This window comes from Gadus morhua, chromosome 9 (assembly GCF_902167405.1).
Source record: "Gadus morhua chromosome 9, gadMor3.0, whole genome shotgun sequence".
In the NCBI taxonomy this organism is placed as follows: Eukaryota; Metazoa; Chordata; class Actinopteri; order Gadiformes; family Gadidae; genus Gadus; species Gadus morhua.
In genome coordinates, this window is record NC_044056.1 from 15,412,436 (window position 1) to 15,432,168 (window position 19,733).

At 40.0% G+C, this 19,733-nt stretch overlaps 2 protein-coding genes and 1 long non-coding RNA gene across 3 annotated transcripts; 1 reads left to right on the top strand and 2 right to left on the bottom strand.

The window, feature by feature from the left end:
- Nucleotides 1-91: 91 nt before the first annotated feature.
- etfbkmt (electron transfer flavoprotein subunit beta lysine methyltransferase) lies at nucleotides 92-1,692 on the top strand. Its single transcript, XM_030366432.1, has 3 exons — nucleotides 92-523; nucleotides 654-784; nucleotides 860-1,692. The coding sequence occupies exons 1-3, from the start codon at nucleotides 231-233 to the stop codon at nucleotides 1,216-1,218; spliced, it is 783 nt and encodes a 260-aa protein (XP_030222292.1). The 5' UTR covers nucleotides 92-230; the 3' UTR covers nucleotides 1,219-1,692.
- Nucleotides 1,248-7,208, bottom strand: amn1 (antagonist of mitotic exit network 1 homolog (S. cerevisiae)). The gene is made up of 7 exons (XM_030366433.1): nucleotides 7,088-7,208; nucleotides 6,200-6,332; nucleotides 5,294-5,423; nucleotides 3,249-3,466; nucleotides 2,726-2,782; nucleotides 2,077-2,188; nucleotides 1,248-1,647 (listed from the first exon to the last, which is right to left on the bottom strand). The coding sequence occupies exons 1-7, from the start codon at nucleotides 7,111-7,113 to the stop codon at nucleotides 1,577-1,579; spliced, it is 747 nt and encodes a 248-aa protein (XP_030222293.1). The 5' UTR covers nucleotides 7,114-7,208; the 3' UTR covers nucleotides 1,248-1,576.
- Nucleotides 7,209-11,412: 4,204 nt separating this feature from the next.
- LOC115550237 (uncharacterized) lies at nucleotides 11,413-18,196 on the bottom strand. The gene is made up of 4 exons (XR_003977871.1): nucleotides 18,114-18,196; nucleotides 17,698-17,800; nucleotides 11,733-11,829; nucleotides 11,413-11,561 (listed from the first exon to the last, which is right to left on the bottom strand). It is a non-coding gene; the product is annotated as an uncharacterized LOC115550237 (long non-coding RNA).
- Nucleotides 18,197-19,733: the final 1,537 nt, after the last annotated feature.

Here is a 19,733-nt window from a genome sequence, read left to right on the forward strand (position 1 = left end):
AAGGTCGAAACGTCGTCCAGGGAAAATAGGACGACACTTTTCATCTAGGAACTTTTCATCTCGGAACCAGCGTACCTCGGGGAGGCGTATCACTGTCGGAGTACATGTCCGATTGTATCACATCCATGCAGCTCAGCAGCCGTTTCATGGGCTTCGTTCAACAGTGTATTCTGCTCATTTTCTAATGTGTAACTATTTGGCCTTCGTGGTTTAGTAGGCGTTTATATAAAATGAAGCTATATCATATCAGAAACCTTTGGGGAATGTTGCAAACCACAAAAATATCAGAAAAGGTGTCCTGCTGCGGTAATAAACAACGATTTTCAAGTAGCTTGCTCTCAGGTGACATCGGGAGGTTTATCGTGGAGAATACAGAGATTGTTGGAGAGGACTCCTTGACACCAGAGATCAAGTTGAGGTTGTTGACGGCTAAATGCAGATTTTGGCATGCAAACCCAGTACTGTGGCCTCTTCCTGACCCCTACTGGGCGATATATTGGCCCGGGGGACAAGCTCTTGCTAGGTATGAATTTGACCACAACATAGTATTATTGCAAGTGCTTTAGGATTTAAATATATGACAACTAACAAACGTGTATATATGGTCTGTGGTTGGTCTATGTCTCTCGACATGTTGGATTGTTGACTTACAGATATTTGCTGAATAACCCTGGAGTTGCTAAAGGCAAGAGGGTACTGGATCTTGGAAGTGGTTGTGGAGCTTCAGCCATTGCTGCAAGCCTTTGTGGAGCATCTCACGTAGTAGCTAACGACATTGACAACGGTAAGGCATTCAAATAATGAACCTAAAAATAACTCTTAATAGCCATTGCTGACTTGCATTTTTTTCTTTTTCAAGTTTCTGCCATTGCCACCATCATAAACTGTGAACTGAATGGTATTGGGCCAGTTGAATGTTTGAGTGACAACATGATTGGCTCACAACCCAAGCACTATGACCTAATTTTGTTGGGAGACATGTTCTACGATGAAGCCCTCGCTGATGGACTTCACCGGTGGTTGGACAGCTGCATAAACGCCCACGGAACCACAGTCCTTATAGGAGACCCCGGGAGAGCCTCTTTTGAGGAGCACGACATAAAAAGACTCCTACAGCAAATAGCTGAGTTTGAGCTCCCTAAATCGGTGCAAATGGAGAATTATGGACTGACATGTAGTACCGTTTGGCGCTATCAGCCTAAATTGTCAACAATTTAGGACTTTTATATTTCATACATGCAAACATCCGAATGCAAGTTTTTAATGTGAAATCTGTTTTTCTTCTCAAATTCCCATAATAGGAATTATAACATTATACAATTATTTTAGATAAATATATTTAAATTAAACAAAATCCCAGTGCAGTTTTGAAACAGCAGCAGGAGGCCACGCCCTGAACTGTAACCACAGCCCCTTTCATCACTTAGAATATTTTACTTATTACTATGAACAAGTTTTGATCAGTAGCAAAGAATGCATATAAATAAAAGAGAAAAAAAGTCAATATAGGAACAATGTGATAATATAAAGTGTAACATCTCCAATCAAAAACATGGAAGCTTCAATACTAATGTTTCTAATACACAGTCCAGGTCAGATTTTGAAGGTTGCGTTGACCAATGTCGTCCAATGGTAGCCAAATCTGATCTGAATAGGGAAGAGCCAATAAACGATGATTAATATATATTTGAAGTCATACATTCAGTTTCTTTATTTTTAAAAGACAATACATTTCTTAACTGAAGCATTTAATGATAGTCAAAGATTTAGTGCCGAGAACAGCTCTGCCCCCCAAAAAAACTATAGTATTTGTTAGCCAGATTGTAAACTATGGGATGTAAACTCAGGATGTCATAATGGGGGGACGAAGCCATGCCTTATCAGTTGGAAGCCTTAATCCTCCACATTCCCCAGGGGGTCAAGAAAACAGGCACATACCAACAAGTAGTAGCTAGAGAAACAGAATGTGAAAGAATCCTGTTTCAAAAGTCTCCTTTGTTTCGTCAATCAGCATCACAATTGGCATTGAGTGGTGGAATTCGGGTTTCGCAGTTAAAGATGTGGATGAGCACTTACCTGTGATGTGGGGACAATCATTGAAGACAAAACATTTGAGTTTGGGACAGTTTTTGAAGACAGCCCTCACCGTCTCATCTGTCAGCACTGGACATCGCGCCACCTGTAGTTCCTACAACACACTTCATTTATTCGTACATTGGCGTGACAAATAAAAAGTACTAACAAGTAATGCTGGGTAAAAATATCGATTCATCAATGCACTGTAATTTATTTGTTCTCAATTCAATTTCGATTCAGATTTTCTTTGAAATACATTATTTCCATTAAAAAAAAAAGAAGCATACTCAGTCATTGAAATCTAGAAGCGAGTATCCTAAATGTTCATGCCCTTTTACATTTGTCCATGTCAGGATTATTACTTTTATGCTGCAAGTTTAGCTCAGGAACAATACTATACAATAGTGTGTTCCCTTTTTGCTAGTTAAAGCACAATGAAATGGTTAATTCATTTAGAAATGGTTCATTCTAAATATTATTTTAGGTATTTTTGTCATCTGCACGTATTATTGAATCGATATCGAAGCCATAAGATCAATATCAAATGGAAGTCGAATCGATTCAAGACCTAAAGAATCGAAGCAAATTTAATTGAATTGTGCGGTACCTGGCAATACCCAGCCCTACTAACAAGCAAATGTTTACTTACACACAAGTTATTGCGGCACAGTCCTTTCAGAAGTCCAATGATCCCTGCATCTGTAATCTAGTAAATAAAAAAGATTTACATAGAACTTTAAACAAAATAAACAAATTAAAATAACGCTCAGCAGTCCTTATCCTTTCCCCATATCCATTCAGTTTACATGGGCAAGATGCCTCAGCCCTGGCCAATTTAATGAAAACCAGAGGTCGGCCAGAAGAGTTTATATAGCTACTCACGCAAGTGCTGTGAGTTGGGAATTATCCAGACCGTGGCTCTTTCCTACCGTGAGAAGTTCTGTGCAGTCTGTGAGGGAATAGCTTATGAAAAACTTCCAGGAGTGGTACACAACAACCTGGTACAAAAGTTAAATGCACATTTACCTGAGGTACCTTAGCTAATGCTAATTAAAAGGTTGGATAGATCAAGGATCTGCGTTGGCAGAGGACCTATTTTAAGGGCCCTATTGGCGGAACAGCTTACGAGGGCCATAGTCTTATGTTCCTTGAGGGGCTGTGGAGAGGAGTACCCGTGTTCCTGAGAGGAGGAGCGTGTGCAGCAGGCTGCAGTTCTCCGCCAGTGCCTGCAGACCAACGTCGCCCACAGCAGGACATCCACTCAAAGAAAGGACCTCCAGGTGTTTACAGCGCCGGGCCAGGGCCTGCACTGCCTCGTCTGCCACGCCCACACAGTCACCGAGATCCACGTTCTGGAGGTTGGGGCAGGAGGAGGCCAGAGAAAGAACGCCTACAATAGGAAGCAGAAATGCAGATTGACTCTAGGTGTGAACACGCAATGAGGAACACAGGAAACCTTCTTCCGGGGCCGCTTGGTGTTCACAAAGCAAGTTTTAAAAGGAGCGTAGCTTTTGAGTGTGGAGACTGTTGCTCAGTACACATACCTTGGCATTACACTTGGGAACAAGCAACATTTTCAGGACAATATATAGGCTGTTTGATGGAAGGATAATCAGTGTCTAGTGATTCCTGCCGTGCTCAGCAGTTTCATGGTGGATAAGTCCATTATGACCATTTTTATACAATTATTTTATCAAATCCATTTAAATGTTTTAACATATGTCGAGTAGTCTCTCAACCCAACAGTTTAAACAGGTTGAGTTACTCATTAAAAAAAAAAGTTATTTTTAACAGGCTAGCAAGGTCATGGGTATAAACATATCTGACATCCCCCAGTGAATAAAACCTTTAAACTCAAAAAATAAATAAAAAGAGAAATTGGAAACCACAGAATTGAGTTCAAGACCATTATTTAGAACTATAAGAAAGTATTACAAAAGCCAAGCAGGTCTGCAGAGGAACTGTTTTTTCAGCTTCGGGACACAATTCTTATTCAATATACTGTGATTTATTTCATAAACTCCAAGGCAGGGATGATATTAAACAATTCCCATGCATGGCTTTGTAACGTAATTCACACATTCATACCAAGGCCACATATGCCCTTTCCAATTAAAGAGTCTTCTTTATCAGGCTAAGGAGGGATCCGGAGCCTAGGGAGGCGTCCAGCTCATACAGGAGGCCATTCATCATGTGTCAATTCTAGAGATACGAGCGGTCAAGATGTTCGAGAGACCCAGACGCTCAAGGCCACAAGAACAAGTGTAATTCCCGCACATAGCCACAAACAAAGTTGCAATGCCAACACATAGCCGCAAGGGACAGCACAAAGACACACACAGGTATCCAGGGGCGCGGGAGTTCAGCACCATGCTTAGCCAATCAGAGCACATAACTGAGTCCACGCCTGCCCAGTATAAGTCCCAACACATAGCCCAGGGGGTTAGAACGCTCCAGGTAAAGCATCCTTTTGAATGCCCTACTAAGTGTATCTCCACGCGTGTTTGTACAATTCCCCTCCTTTTGCTTCATGTATGCTGGTCTAAACCTTTGCTAAATAAAGTGAGTTAAAGCGATCCTGACTCAGCAGACTTTTTCCAAAAAGAACACGGCAGCTTCACCATCAACAAACTTCCGTATCTTTCGCCATTGTTGAGATCTGTCACACGTATCATCATCCAGCTTATCTATGTCCCTGTCTAAACACTCTCCCCTACCCTCCCCTGCGTCATCGACATATTTTGACATTACAGCCCTAAAGATAAATGGACAGACTCTTCATAGAAGGGCCGTAATCTGCCCCAACAAACAATAAATGCTTTGTCTATTTGAAAATATGAAAACATGCTGTAATTTGCTGTAAAGAGCAATTGCGTCTGATGTTTTCTTTTAATCTTCTTTATAATACATTGACCAGACCTGCTTATTAAGTGGAATGGGTCAGATTATATTACACATATTGAATCAATTACATCCAACAGACTCAATAATATTAAATAATAACATGAGAAAAATGAATACATTAAAAAGAACAGAACATGTAAATTCCTACTAAATGCTTTCAAGGATAACAACGGGAACATGAATATTTCACACCACGACATAATCAAAATGCTAATTCAAGAAACTGAATTGAGGGATAATACATTATCACCATAAAATCCCGATCCATCACATTTTACTACAGTTATACATGAAATCATCAATTAAAGCCCACCTTCTGAGGTGATCCCCGGACTGTTGTTTAGGAATATGGTTTTCAGACGAGGGCAACAGATCCGGCCCAGAGCTAGGTCTGACACTTGACAGCATTGAAGATCCAGTGTCTGTAAGCCTGGATGCAATAACTGAAGAGGGAATGAGAATTCTCTTCAGAAGACGGCGACACACACAGGAACCATGAATAAGATTGAGTAATGAAAACATGCTGTGCAATGCTTATTGTGACACATACTAGAATAGGGGGTTCCCTAGATATGCTTGCCATCTAAAGTAAAAAAGTATATATAGAGAAATACTTATTGGACCTATTTACTTGATATCCACACTCCTACAAATATTATTCCTGTTCAATGCAATTTTTTTTTTTTATAAAATCGGTCTGCTATCGTTTCATTCTTTGGATGGATAGAGGAATTTGAAGACCAATTCAGTCTGATGAGTGAGATTGAACCCCTCAGGAAAACACCACTATGAATTCTAATCTTCTCAAAAGAGTTACTCTGCAGAACAGGAGAACAAATACATTCGTAAGAAATCCAAGGTGGGCCTACGCTATAGAGAGCTACCCACCAGCGATGACAACAGCGTACACATACCATTGTCCATTACACTAATGACGTGGGTCGGCTTAGCTCAGGGGGTACAGCGGGTTGACTTGCAAGTTACCGAAAGGTTGGTAGTTAGATCCCTGGTTCCTCCTAGCTGAGTGTCGAGGTGTCCCTAACATTCACTGAAGGAATTCACTGCATGTTAGCGTCGGTGTATGACCCGTTGTAGGTCGCTTTTGATAAAAGCGTCTGCTAAATCCATTTTATGTAAACGTGGCTTATTTTGGGATACACCCATATTCTAGTTAGCCTTTTTCCATTTGACCGACTCCATGCCCAGCTGAAGGACCAACCTCACTGATGTTACCATCGCTGATGGTCCCTCTTGAAGACATTATCTGTACCAGCTTGTCCTTGATGCCCGAGGGCAAGGAGTGGATCTCCCTCAGGTAGAAGACAGCTGAGTTTGCCACGCAATCTGCACAGCTAAACAAAGGGAGAACAAGATATTCACATAAACTAAAACCTTTGCAGCATAGCGTTTGAACACACTTGGCTTGCATTGGTCAGCTATGGAATATTAAAAAAATAGGCTAGAATAGTGTTGAGTTCAATGGTAGCACTGAAGAGAAGGCTGTTTAATACATGGCCATTGGAAGAAAGCAGTAACAAACACCCTCTTGGCACAATCAACAAACGTAAACAACAAATATTATAAATAACTAATGTTATAGCCGTAAAGCATCAGTGAAAGCTGCAGGGAGTCGCAATGAGCAGTTATGACAAATATAGCAGCATCTGATTGTTGGAACAGAGTAGGCTACACATCAGTGGCTGGCTTGACAGTTTCTGATTAATCCAACATTATTAATAACGATAAAAAACGTAGACCTATCAATGAATCATGTTTAATTATATCGACTCAAATTCAGACCGCACATCGATGTTGAAAAAGAACACTGAACAAGTCTTGTACATTCTGCTTTGCTTTGTCAATTCGGTCGTTCCAATAATTGAATTGTTATTTCAGTGTTGATTTAGTCTATTCATAACCATCGCCCAACTAGATAAGTAATTAGGTTAACGGATACATTAAGAAAAGGCTGCATCATTTAGACAGGTATGCATTGCATTGTTGCTGATGCGGGATGGCCAAATGAGAGGTGTCTTGCTATAGTAAATGCTCGCATTAGGACATTTGCACAATGCAATTTGATCTAATACTATAGCAGCCAACTTACATGTTTAAGAGCGAATTCACTGCCATTTCGCTAAATTGGCGTTTTCATTTTAGAGAAATGCTTCAGTGTTTGTTGTTCTCTTCTTCTTTATTTATTTTATGTCTCTGAATTGTATGATTGTGCTTTGTCTCCTACTACTGGGGGTAATAAGGACTTATTTTCAACAGCGAAAGACAATGATTTTCAACAGAGAACGGCATTTATTTTCAACATAGAAAACTGGATACCTGGATGTATTGTCATCCAAGTAATTATGGTCATTAATTCGTGTTGTTGCAAAGCAAGCCACACTATTGTTAATATTGTATATTAGCACTTTGAGATCATTGAATTGATATAAAGTGCGTTATAAAAAAAAAAATATATATTATTATTATTGTTATCTGGTCTCGTACATTGAAAGTTTGTGGGGGGAAACGCTCAAATCAACCACTCCAAACCTGAACCCCTGAGAGTTATCAAAATCTATTATTATTTCAGACTCTTTCAGACGTTTTATTTCTAGTTTTTTTCTATTTCTATAATCGTCCCATCGTTTTGGGGATTCTGCTGTCATACACTTGTTTGTTATTTTCTACGTGGTTCTCTCAGAATGTCTATTTTACACTCAGAGTAGATCATGCGATGGTGCATAGCTACCGCACATAGCCTTTTACTAATTATATCATGTCAGTAGGAGTAACTTGTTCATTGGCATAGTTTAATACATTTTTGTGCCGGTGTTGTGCCGTATTATGCACCCTTGGCGTGAAAAGCACCCCCTCGCGGGAGCGCGCTTGAGCCGCTCCGCTGTTGGAAAAGTGAAGCAATTCGCCTCAATATCGCAAACAAACACTGGGGGAAATGCTGCCTCTTGATTTAATGATTTGTAATTCGCCTCAATATCGCAAACAAACACTGGGGGAAATGCTGCCTCGTGATTTAATGATTTGTAATTCGCCTCAATATCGCAAACAAACACTGGGGGAAATGCTGCCTCGTGATTTAATGATTTGTGAAGGGAATAGAAGGGAATGGCATTGGTTTGCGGGACTTATTGAGCTCTAATGCTCAGTATAAAATATATAAAAATGTATATAAAAATTACATGTGTTCAAATGCAATAAAAACAGGTGAGAGTCATAGAGGAGGCTTAGATCTTCTGTTCTGTGTTGATTTCGAGCAAATAGGTCACATGACCTGGGAGTTATTGAGCTCTAATGCTCATATTTACAGTATAAAATATATTAAAATTAATATAAAATATTGCATGTGTTCAAATGCAATAACAAAGGAGTGTATCATAGAGCAGGCTTGGCTAAATATTATGTAGCTTTTCCTGCAATTCAGGTTAATTTAGGTCAACAACAATAACATTCTGATCTAGAATGTGGCCTGCAATGAAAAGGTAAAGGTGAAGGAATTTGAAGTGCACTGATTGTCATGTGTTTCTCAATATTAAAGGATATGCTCTCTCTGTCTTGTTTTTAAGATATGAAATATTTTTCATGCTGCTTAATAAAATGAAATATAATAAATATATCCACATCTGTAGCATACGCTGTTTAAAGTACCTGATGCTGGGATAAAAGAGGCAGGGCAGGGCTGTGTTTTTCTACTTGCCACGATGTGCACCCCTGGTTAACTTGAACTAGGAAAGGTCCACATGGATGAAACTCACTCTGGTTATACACACTAGTCCCATCTCTAGACTGTGAAAAGCGTTTGATGCTGGGATCAACCAAAAATAAATACAGGGGGGGTGCTTTTCAGGGCAGGGCTGTTTTGTTGTACTTGCCACGATGATCTGTTCAGTATTAAGTAAATGGTTTGTGACAATTAATCTGACTGATTCAGATGTGTGGAGTGAGTTTCATCCAAGTGGACCTTTCCTAGTTCAAGTTACCCAGGGGTGCACATCGTGGCAAGTACAACAAAACAGCCCTGCCCTGAAAAGCACCCCCCCTGTATTTCTTTTTGGTTGATCCCAGCATCAAACGCTTTTCACAGTCTAGAGATGGGACTAGTGTGTATAACCAGAGTGAGTTTCATCCAAGTGGACCTTTCCTAGTTCAAGTTAACCAGGGGTGCACATCGTGGCAAGTAGCCTACAACAAAACAGCCCTGCCCTGAAAAGCACCCCCCCTGTATTTATTTTTGGTTGATCCCAGCATCAAACGCTTTTCACAGTCTAGAGATGGGACTAGTGTGTATAACCAGAGTGAGTTTCATCCATGTGGACCTTTCCTAGTTCAAGTTAACCAGGGGTGCACATCGTGGCAAGTAGAAAAACACAGCCCTGCCCTGCCTCTTTTATCCCAGCATCAGGTACTTTAAACAGCGTAGGCTACAGATGTGGATATATTTATTATATTTCATTTTATTAAGCAGCATGAAAAATATTTCATATCTTAAAAACAAGACAGAGAGAGCATATCCTTTAATATTGAGAAACACATGACAATCAGTGCACTTCAAATTCCTTCACCTTTACCTTTTCATTGCAGGCCACATTCTAGATCAGAATGTTATTGTTGTTGACCTAAATTAACCTGAATTGCAGGAAAAGCTACATAATATTTAGCCAAGCCTGCTCTATGATACACTCCTGTTATTGCATTTGAACACATGCAATATTTTATATTAATTTTAATATATTTTATACTGTAAATATGAGCATTAGAGCTCAATAACTCCCAGGTCATGTGACCTATTTGCTCGAAATCAACACAGAACAGAAGATCTAAGCCTCCTCTATGACTCTCACCTGTTTTTATTGCATTTGAACACATGTAATTTTTATATAAAATTTTATATATTTTATACTGAGCATTAGAGCTCAATAAGTCCCGCGAACCAATGCCATTCCCTTCTATTCCCTTCACAAATCATTAAATCACGAGGCAGCATTTCCCCCAGTGTTTGTTTGCGATATTGAGGCGAATTACAAATCATTAAATCACGAGGCAGCATTTCCCCCAGTGTTTGTTTGCGATATTGAGGCGAATTACAAATCATTAAATCAAGAGGCAGCATTTCCCCCAGTGTTTGTTTGCGATATTGAGGCGAATTGCTTCACTTTTCCAACAGCGGAGCGGCTCAGCGCGCTCCCGCGAGGGGGTGCTTTTCACGCCAAGGGTGCATAATACGGCACAACACCGGTGTTGTGCCGAAAAGTGATCAGCTGCCAGAAAGTGATTTCAGCCGCGGGAGCGCGCACAGCCTGTTAAAGCCAGGCTATATCGCCTCGAAACGTGTGTGCGGCAGCAAAGTCAGATCAGTCATACTAGTCAATAGCACTACGGGACTATTGTCCGCTGTATTAACACAGATATGTATTTTAAGGTGACAAGACATTGACGTTGTACGGGGATCGACGTCTGATCAGTCATAGGCTAGTCAATAGCACTACAGGATATTGTCCGTGAGTCAATTATCCTTCTTTATGTTTTTAAACCACTGTAATCGAAATTATTTCTGTGTGTCTATTTTATACAATAAAACATGTATTTTCTTACTATGCATTGTTTTCCCAGATTATAGATTTGTGAAGAAGAATTTTTTTTCTTCTCAAAATGAATTGAAAACATTCATGAGTAGGTAGGCTACTATCACATTAAATAGATTAGGGTTCAAACTGACACTATAACATTCATGTGGGCTATGTGGGGTAGATAAGAACAAATCCAGTCTCTTTTATCAGCTGTAATACGTTATAAAGCGAAAATATGACACATTGGAGTCCTTTTCCTCCAGCCAGAAAATGATCTCAAGCCCTCTCTTGGTACTGAAATGTTTTATTTGCCTTAAAATGAGTTGAGAACATTCATGAGCATCAAATTACATAGGTTATATCCCATCCAGTGTCTATTACCAGCTGAAACACATTGACATGGGTAAATATAAGACATTTAGGTTGTTTCCCTCCTGCCAGAAAATGATCTGAAGCCGAATCTTGGTACTGAAATGTTTTATATGCCTTAAAATTAGTTGAGAACATTCATGTTGCTTGATTATTGCTTGATATAAATTTTGAATCATACTGTACATATTTTGCCTTGAAAGTGCCGTGGCCTTTACTGGCATTATTATTATTGTCATTAATATAACAAGTGTTTAATTCACTGGGTTTTTAATATTGTTATTTTTAAATAAAATGAAGTTATTTGTTCTGCAAATCTGGTCTGCCAATCTTTTTTTCTAAATGTTTGGTTGAAAAACGGGGGGTCGTCTTATAATCAGGGTCGTCTTAAATTCGGACCAATACGGTAGTCGGTCTTTGGGCTAAACCTTAGCATTAATTTGAGTAAGGTAAAGTTGAAAATGAAAAAAATGAAAAAACACAGTATGGGGAAATATATTTATTTAACAAAGTGGCAGATATTTTGTGATCTAAGAATAGGACATCTTTGTAATGAGGCTAGTTCTTCAGTTGCTGTCAGACAAAAGCGGTTCCCATTCTTTGAGGCTTTGAATGGTCCAATAAGGTCAACACCTATAGGGACAGACATAAACACATTTGTACTCATACAAGTACCTGCCCACAGGCGATTACGTTATAGATATAGGAAAGGCAATACAGTACATTAAGAAAATAATAAAAAACTAAACTATGACTTCGAGAAGTTGTAGCCGTTTCACAGAACCCAAAAGGAAGATATCTCACCAATCATATGCCATGGTGACTTTGGTTTGATGGGCTTCAGCTCTGGTGCCTCCTTCTTCACTTGCTCCAACCTCTGGCATGACATAAAGGTTTTCACCTTTACAACACAAGGAGATTAAACACAACATATTTAATAATATGCTCTAGAGTAGAGACGATTTTCTTTGAGTGTCACAGTAGTTTTAAAGAACAATTACTTATATAAGGCAATCACTATAAATTATTCTTTAAATCTCATGTGCAAGTGGCATCAGCGTTTCACAGGAAACATTAGAGCTGATCTGGATCAAACACAACTTGAAAACTTGCCCAGTCCTGAGCATCTCTGGTAATTTTCTTCCAGTACAAGCGTTGGTTGACCTTGTCCAAAGTCAAAGTCAAAGTGTGTTTATTGTTGCATGTACCAAATTGCTTCAGCACAGCAAAATTCTTACGACTTGGCAAGCATCATTCATCTACGCAGTAGACGTCATACATTTAACAAAAATAGCATAAAACTCTAAAACAATATGACAATAAACCATATAAAATGTAACATTAACATACAACAATTTAAAAAACAACATATATCTCTGTAGCACTATGACATTGTGACATTGACATTGTCCTGCATCCTCTTGGCTCCAAAGTGGCCAGCATGGACTTTTGTCAGCACCTCATCCTTCTCTTTCTCAGTGAGGAGGCCAGTTAAATAGGGCTGACATGAACAGAAAAAAACTGTAATGATCATCGCACCAGTGCGACCGGGTAAAAATTCCATTCGCATATGCGATCAAAATGGTCGCAGTCTAGACTGCGGTCAAGCCAGCCGACTCATCAAGATCGGCGGTCAAGCCAGCCGACTCAGTTTTTTGCCGTACCTGTATATACTAGCCATTATGGTAATAGCGTCTCAGAACTAGTTTCAAATAAAAAGCATTCGTTGGGTACATACAAAAAGACAGTCAATAAAAGCAAATACCAGGGTTTTTTCTAGAAAAAAACGTAGCAGGGAGCAGACCCCTGCGCAAAGCCGAGGGAGCAACGCGACCGAGGCGGGGGATGATGTGGAAGGGGGGTCTCCCCCTTCCACGGCGCGAAGCCTTTGAAAAAATAATGATTAAATGGTACATTCTGGGGCTATCTTAGAGAGAAATTCTAGCTCTTGTGGTCATCCTGAAAAACTAAAATACTATCAACTTTTGGTAGACTTGTACAACTTTACCCTGTAAATAAACACGACAAATTTCAAAAATATTGGCTAAAATTTTATTAAGTAGGACAAATCACAACAGCAGCCGTCTGTTCCTGAGACTGCCCCAACGGCTCACTGCCTTGTCAAAATCAAATTGATCAATTGCAGGCCCCTCAATACTGATCCTGAGGAGGTGGTTCAGGGTAGCGTTAGTCATGGTAGACCTCCTGTGCCATGCCTCTATGGAACAAGTTTTGGGGCTCTAGAGTCAATAATGGCGACGCTATAGAAATGTTACTATTGTTGTCGTTTTCAGTTTTGCACTTTGCAGACGGTCCCTAAGCTCGCGGCTGAAAGCCGACTGCTCGTAGAAGCCAATGCAATTCACCGTTCGCTAAAGACGGCTCGTTTGGATGAAAACTATGTTGTAGCTGGTTCTCTGGGTTACTACACTTGTATTGGGCTAATTCGGCCGTGCAGCTGCCATTTAGTTCCCTGCTACGGGTTCCCTGGTAACAGGGAACCCTGTTCGACTGTTCGACTGTTCGTTTTGCTCTCGCAAAACTCTTGATCAACACTCAGCATTTGTTTATTTCTGTCGTTCATTGAAACCGCTTTGTGCAGAGAGAACTGGAATGGTCTTGTATACTTGCTTAGCATCTTAGCGCAGAGACCAAAAACCCATTCAAATACATAGTAGCTAGCTAGCTTGCTGCTAATAACTTTAACGTTAGCATTTCGACTCGGTCTGGGAAACTTCAATTCGGATCGGAATATTTTTGGAGTAATTATAAGTTATTTGAGGATCAGACACATTGTCAGGTGGTGGTGTTGGGATATTTTCACGGAGAAAAGATCGTTTTGAGAAATAGTGTATGTTGTACAGCAGCATGTAAGTACAGATCCAAGTCTGACAGGTTCAGTCGGCATTTCGGTAGGATGGCGCACTCCGGGAGTATCGGGGCGCAGCGCCCCTGTTCCCTTGTTTAGAAAAAACCCTGAAATACTATCAAAGGAAGTGTACGGCCGTCATGGTATTTACTTTCAAAATAAAAGCCCACCAAACATTCCAATATGAGACATATTACATATGATTTTGGATTCGATTTAAAAGAAAATGCCCTGTTATTCCAGGCTCATTTCACTTCAGGGTTATAGTTCACGACCCCATGGGGTCAGGCAAGAAGTTTCAGAACATTCTGATGTGGAGTTTCAAAATAAAAGCCCACCAAACATTCCAATATGAGACATATTACATATGATTTTGGATTCAATTTAAAAGAAAATGCCCTGTTATTTCATGCTCATTTCACTTCAGGGTTATAGTTCAAGACCCCATGGGGTCACACAATAAGTTTCAGAACATTCTGATGTGGAGTTTCAAAGTAAAAGCCAACCAAAATCTCCAATATGAGACATATTACATATGATTTTGGATTCAATTTAAAAGAAAATGCCCTGTTATTTCAGGCTCATTTCAATTCAGGGTTATAGTTCAAGACCCCATGGGGTCACACAAGAAGTTTCAGAACATTCTGATGTGGAGTTTCAAAGTAAAAGCCAACCAAAATCTCCAATATGAGACATATTACATATGATTTTGGATTCAATTTAAAAGAAAATGCCCTGTTATTTCAGGCTCATTTCACTTAAGGGTTATAGTTCAAGACCCCATGGGGTCACGCAAAAAGTTTCAGAACATTCTGATGTGGAGTTTCAAAATAAAAGCCAACCAAAGTTTCCAATATGAGACATATTACATATGATTTTGGATTCAATTTAAAAGGAAATGCCCTGTTATTTCAGGCTCATTTCACTTCAGGGTTATAGTTCACGACCCCATGGGGTCACGCAAAAGGTTTCAGAACATTCTGAGGTGGAGTTTTATAGAGGGTTATAGTTCACGACCCCATAGGGTTAGGAAACTTTGGTTGGCTTTTATTTTGAAACTCCACATCAGAATGTTCTGAAACTTCTTGCGTGACCCCATGGGGTCTTGAACTATAACCCTGAAGTGAAATGAGCCTGAAATAACAGGGCATTTTCTTTTAAATTGAATCCAAAATCATCTCACATTGGATATCTTGGTTGGCTTTTATTTTGAAACTCCACATCAGAATGTTCTTAAACTTCTTGCGTGACCCCATGGGGTCTTGAACTATAGTCCTTTTTCCATCAGATTTTCAAGCGAATTAACTCTTAAAGCGAATTAATTTGTAGCGACATAAGAAGCGCCTAAACGGTTTTCCATCGACAGAATGATTATAGTGAATTAAAATTGTGTCACAATGCCCCGTGTTGAAGCGCATTTTTCTGACCCGCTAGATGATTTTTCCATCAACAATGCGCATGCGCGACATTCTATATCGCTTCAGCCGTTTTCCATTACTTTTATGTCGCTAGAACTTTCCCAAAACCACCTCTGCAGAGCGAATTAACTTCGACAAAATCGGCGTTAGAGCGATATAACCCTTTTTCCATCACATATGTCGCACTAACTTTTGATGCGCATCATTTTAAAGCGCATTATCTTTTTGATGGAAAAAGGACTTATGACCCTGAAGTGAAATGAGCCTGAAATAACAGGGCATTTTCTTTTAAATTGAATCCAAAATCATATGTAATATGTCTCATATTGGAAACCTTGGTTGGCTTTTATTTTGAAACTCCACATCAGAATGTTCTGAAACTTCTTGCGTGACCCCATGGGGTCTTGAACTATGACCCTGAAGTGAAATGAGCCTGAAATAACAGGGCATTTTCTTTTAAATTGAATCCAAAATCATATGTAATATGTCTCATATTGGAAACCTTGGTTGGCTTTTATTTTGAAAACTCCACATCAGAATGTTCTGAAACCTTTTGCGTGACCCCATGGGGTCGTGAACTATAACCCCGAAGTGAAATGAGCCTGAAATAACAGGGCATTTTCTTTTAAATTGAATCCAAAATCATATGTAATATGTCTCATATTGGAAACTTTGGTTGGCTTTTATTTTTAAACTCCACATCAGAATGTTCTGAAACCTTTTGCGTGACCCCATGGGGTCGTGAACTATAACCCTGAAGTGAAATGAGCCTGAAATAACAGGGCATTTTCTTTTAAATTGAATCCAAAATCATATGTAATATGTCTCATATTGGAAACCTTGGTTGGCTTTTATTTTGAAACTCCACATCAGAATGTTCTGAAACTTCTTGCGTGACCCCATGGGGTCTTGAACTATGACCCTGAAGTGAAATGAGCCTGAAATAACAGGGCATTTTCTTTTAAATTGAATCCAAAATCATATGCAATATGTCTCATATTGGAAACCTTGGTTGGCTTTTATTTTGAAACTCCACATCAGAATGTTCTGAAACTTCTTGCGTGACCCCATGGGGTCTTGAACTATAACCCTGAAGTGAAATGAGCCTGAAATAACAGGGCATTTTCTTTTAAATTGAATCCAAAATCATATGTAATATGTCTCATATTGGAAACCTTGGTTGGCTTTTATTTTGAAACTCCACATCAGAATGTTCTGAAACCTTTTGCGTGACCCCATGGGGTCGTGAACTATAACCCTGAAGTGAAATGAGCCTGAAATAACAGGGCATTTTATTTTAAATTGAATCCAAAATCATATGTAATATGTCTCATATTGGAAACTTTGGTTGGCTTTTATTTTGAAACTCCACATCAGAATGTTCTGAAACTTCTTGCGTGACCCCATGGGGTCTTGAACTATAACCCTGAAGTGAAATGAGCCTGAAATAACAGGGCATTTTCTTTTAAATTGAATCCAAAATCATATGTAATATGTCTCATATTGGAAACCTTGGTTGGCTTTTATTTTGAAAGTCCACATTAGAATGTTCTGAAACCTTTTGCGTGACCCCATGGGGTCGTGAACTATAACCATGAAGTGAAATGAGCCTGAAATAACAGGGCATTTTCTTTTAAATTGAATCCAAAATCATATGTAATATGTCTCATATTGGACATTTTGGTTGGCTTTTATTTTGAAACTCCACATCAGAATGTTCTGAAACTTCTTGGGTGACCCTATGGGGTCGTGACCTATAACCATGAAGTGAAATGAGCCTGGAATAACAGGGCATTTTCCTTTAAATTGAATCCAAAATCATTGTAATATGTCTCATATTGGAATTTTTGGTGGGCTTTTATTTTGAAACTCCACATCAGAATGTTCTGGAACTTCTTGGGTGACCCTACGGGGTTGTGAACTATAACCCTGAAGTGAAATGAGCATGGAATAACAGGGCATTTTCTTTTAAATCGAATCAAAAATCATTTGTAATACGTCTCAGATTGGAATGTTTGGTGGGCTTTTATTTTGAAAGTAAATACCACAACGGCCGTACACTTCCTTTGATAGTATTTACTTTTATTGACTGTCTTTTTGTATGTACCCGACGAATGCTTTTACTTTAAACTAGTTCTGAGACGCTATTACCGTAATGGCTAGTATATACAGGTACGGCAAAAAACTGGGTCGGCTGGCTTGACCGCCGATCTCGATTAGTCGGCTGGCATGACCGCAGTCAGTCTAGAGCCCCGGTAGTAGCTTCCGTCTCTACACGGTCACGGAGAACCACCAAGCACAAAACTATTTCCAATAAATGTAAGGCCAAATTGATCAAACAGAACGAGCAAACAGACAAACTTTGTTTTAAAAAATTAACAAAATCCATGGCCTTAATAAAATATTACGAGAGTAGGCCTAACTGTTAATTCTGTTAATTTATCTCCACAATGACATGCAGTAAACCATGTAAATGGCTTACCTCTGAAAGCAAAAAAAACCTCTTTACTGGTCTCTGAGAGATTAGCTCCTTGCTAGCTAGCTAGCCAGCCATCTTGGTTGTTGTGTGACACAGGGGTTGGGTCCTGGGTGAGGGAGGGAGAAGGGCGAGGAAGGAAAATTAGTAAAAGTAGATCCTTTGACGTGTCTTAAAAGGGCATTACATAGCATATAACAGGAAAATACTTGAAAAACCCTACGTAATTTTCGCACTTTGTCATTCTTTTGGTCGAGGAAAACTGGCCTCTGTATTGACTTCGAATCACTGCAACAAAGCTTAATATTGACTTTACAGAAGAGCAAGGTTGACATTCTTGGTAACAAACGCGAAACAATGTTCACGTGGTACTGCATCTTGGTTATAGTATCTGTTAACGAATAAAAGGAAAAGTTATTTACCTTTTGGGAAGTGGCAGTCCGAGAATCGTGCTGACTGGTGCTGACAGACGTCCATGTGGCGCAAAATGCCCGCTCGGCGGAAGTGTAATAATAATAAATAATAATAATACATTTAATTTAGAGGCGCCTTTCAAGACACCCAAGGTCACCTTACAGAGCATATAGTCATCATAAATCGTTTAAAAAAACAAGACATTGTGGAAAATAAATAAATAAATAAATAAGTAAATATAATAAATAAAAAAATAAAACAAAAACAAAACAAACAAACAATCGAAACAGCTTCACTGGCAGTTAGACGTTGTGTGCGAGTTTGAACAGGTGAGTTTTGAGTTGTGACTTGAAGGTTGTAATAGTGTCTGACTGTTTTATGTGTGGGGGAGGGAGTTCCAGAGCCTGGGTTCTGAACAGCTGAATGACCGGGCACCCATTGTAGTGAGTCGTGATGTGGGGATACATAGTAGTCCAGCAGAGGTTGAGAGGAGGGAGGGGGCTAGGTTGTGGAGAGCTTTGTAGGTGAGGAGTAGGGTTTTGTATTGGATGCGGTAGTGTACTGGGAGCCAGTGAAGTTGGATGAGGACAGGGGTGATGTGGTCAGATGATTTGGTGCGGGTGATGATCCGGGCGGCTGAGTTCTGAATGATCTGCAGTCTGTTGATGAGTTTGGTGGGGAGTCCGGTGAGGAGGGCGTTGCAGTAGTCTAAGCGTGAGGTGACAAATGAGTGAACTAGGATTTCAGTGCTGGATTGGGTCAGTGATGGGCGGAGTCTGGCGATGTTGCAGAGGTGGAAGAATGCAGTCCGGGTGATGTTGTGAATATGGGGTGCGAATGAGAGGGTGTTGTCCAGGATGACGCCGAGGCTCTTGACTTTGGAGGAGAAGGGTACTGGGAATCCATCGATGATTATGAGTGGAGCTTGGGTGTGTTGTGATTTAGTGAGGGTGGATTTGGATCCGATGAGCAGGGCCTCGGTCTTGTTTCCGTTGAGTTTCAGGAAGTTCCTGCTCAACCAGCTCCGGATCTCTTCCAGGCACGTGATGAGGGAGGTGGGGGTGATGGCAGCGGTGGGTTTGGTGGAGATGTAGACCTGTGTGTCGTCAGCGTAGCAGTGAAAATGGACCCCATGGTGACGGAGGAGTGTGCCCAGCGGGAGGAGGAAAGTGGTGAACAGGAGTGGACCCAAGACTGACCCCTGGGGGACACCCAGTGAGACACCTGAACACCCAGACTTGTGGTTGCTTAGTTGAACAAATTGTTGACGGCCGGTGAGGTAGGATGTAAACCAGGAGAGTGCAGCACCAGTGATCCCAATGCCAGCCAGGCGGTCCAGGAGCAGAGGGTGGTAGATGGTGTCGAATGCTGCGCTGAGATCGAGGAGGATGAGAATGGTGAGTAATCCAGAGTCGGCTGCAAGGAGGTAAGGTGATCAGAACCAAAGACCAGTGCTGATAAAATATAATTAAGTACTACTACGGGGATCACAGCTGATTTTTTTCTAACATAAATAGTAAAATACAATTACCTAATAAAAAACATTAAATTGATTGAATTCAGCAAAATGTGTATCCAAACAGGTTTTTTTATATATATATAAAGGTTGTGTTGTGGATTAACCGAGA

What these genes read in the sequence shown, in the direction of transcription:
- etfbkmt (XM_030366432.1), top strand. Translation starts at nt 231, where the DNA reads ATGAAGCTATATCATATCAGAAACCTTTGGGGAATGTTGCAAACCACA. An exon ending in GGGGGACAAGCTCTTGCTAG is followed by an intron (nt 524 to 653) that starts GTATGAATTTGA and finishes GTTGACTTACAG; the next exon opens with ATATTTGCTGAATAACCCTG. An exon ending in AGCTAACGACATTGACAACG is followed by an intron (nt 785 to 859) that starts GTAAGGCATTCA and finishes TTCTTTTTCAAG; the next exon opens with TTTCTGCCATTGCCACCATC.
- amn1 (XM_030366433.1), bottom strand. Translation starts at nt 7,113, where the DNA reads ATGGCAGTGAATTCGCTCTTAAACAT. An exon ending in TCCTCCTCTCAGGAACACGG is followed by an intron (nt 2,783 to 3,248) that starts GTACTCCTCTCC and finishes TTTATTTACTAG; the next exon opens with ATTACAGATGCAGGGATCAT. An exon ending in TGATTGTCCCCACATCACAG is followed by an intron (nt 1,648 to 2,076) that starts GTAAGTGCTCAT and finishes TTCCCTATTCAG; the next exon opens with ATCAGATTTGGCTACCATTG.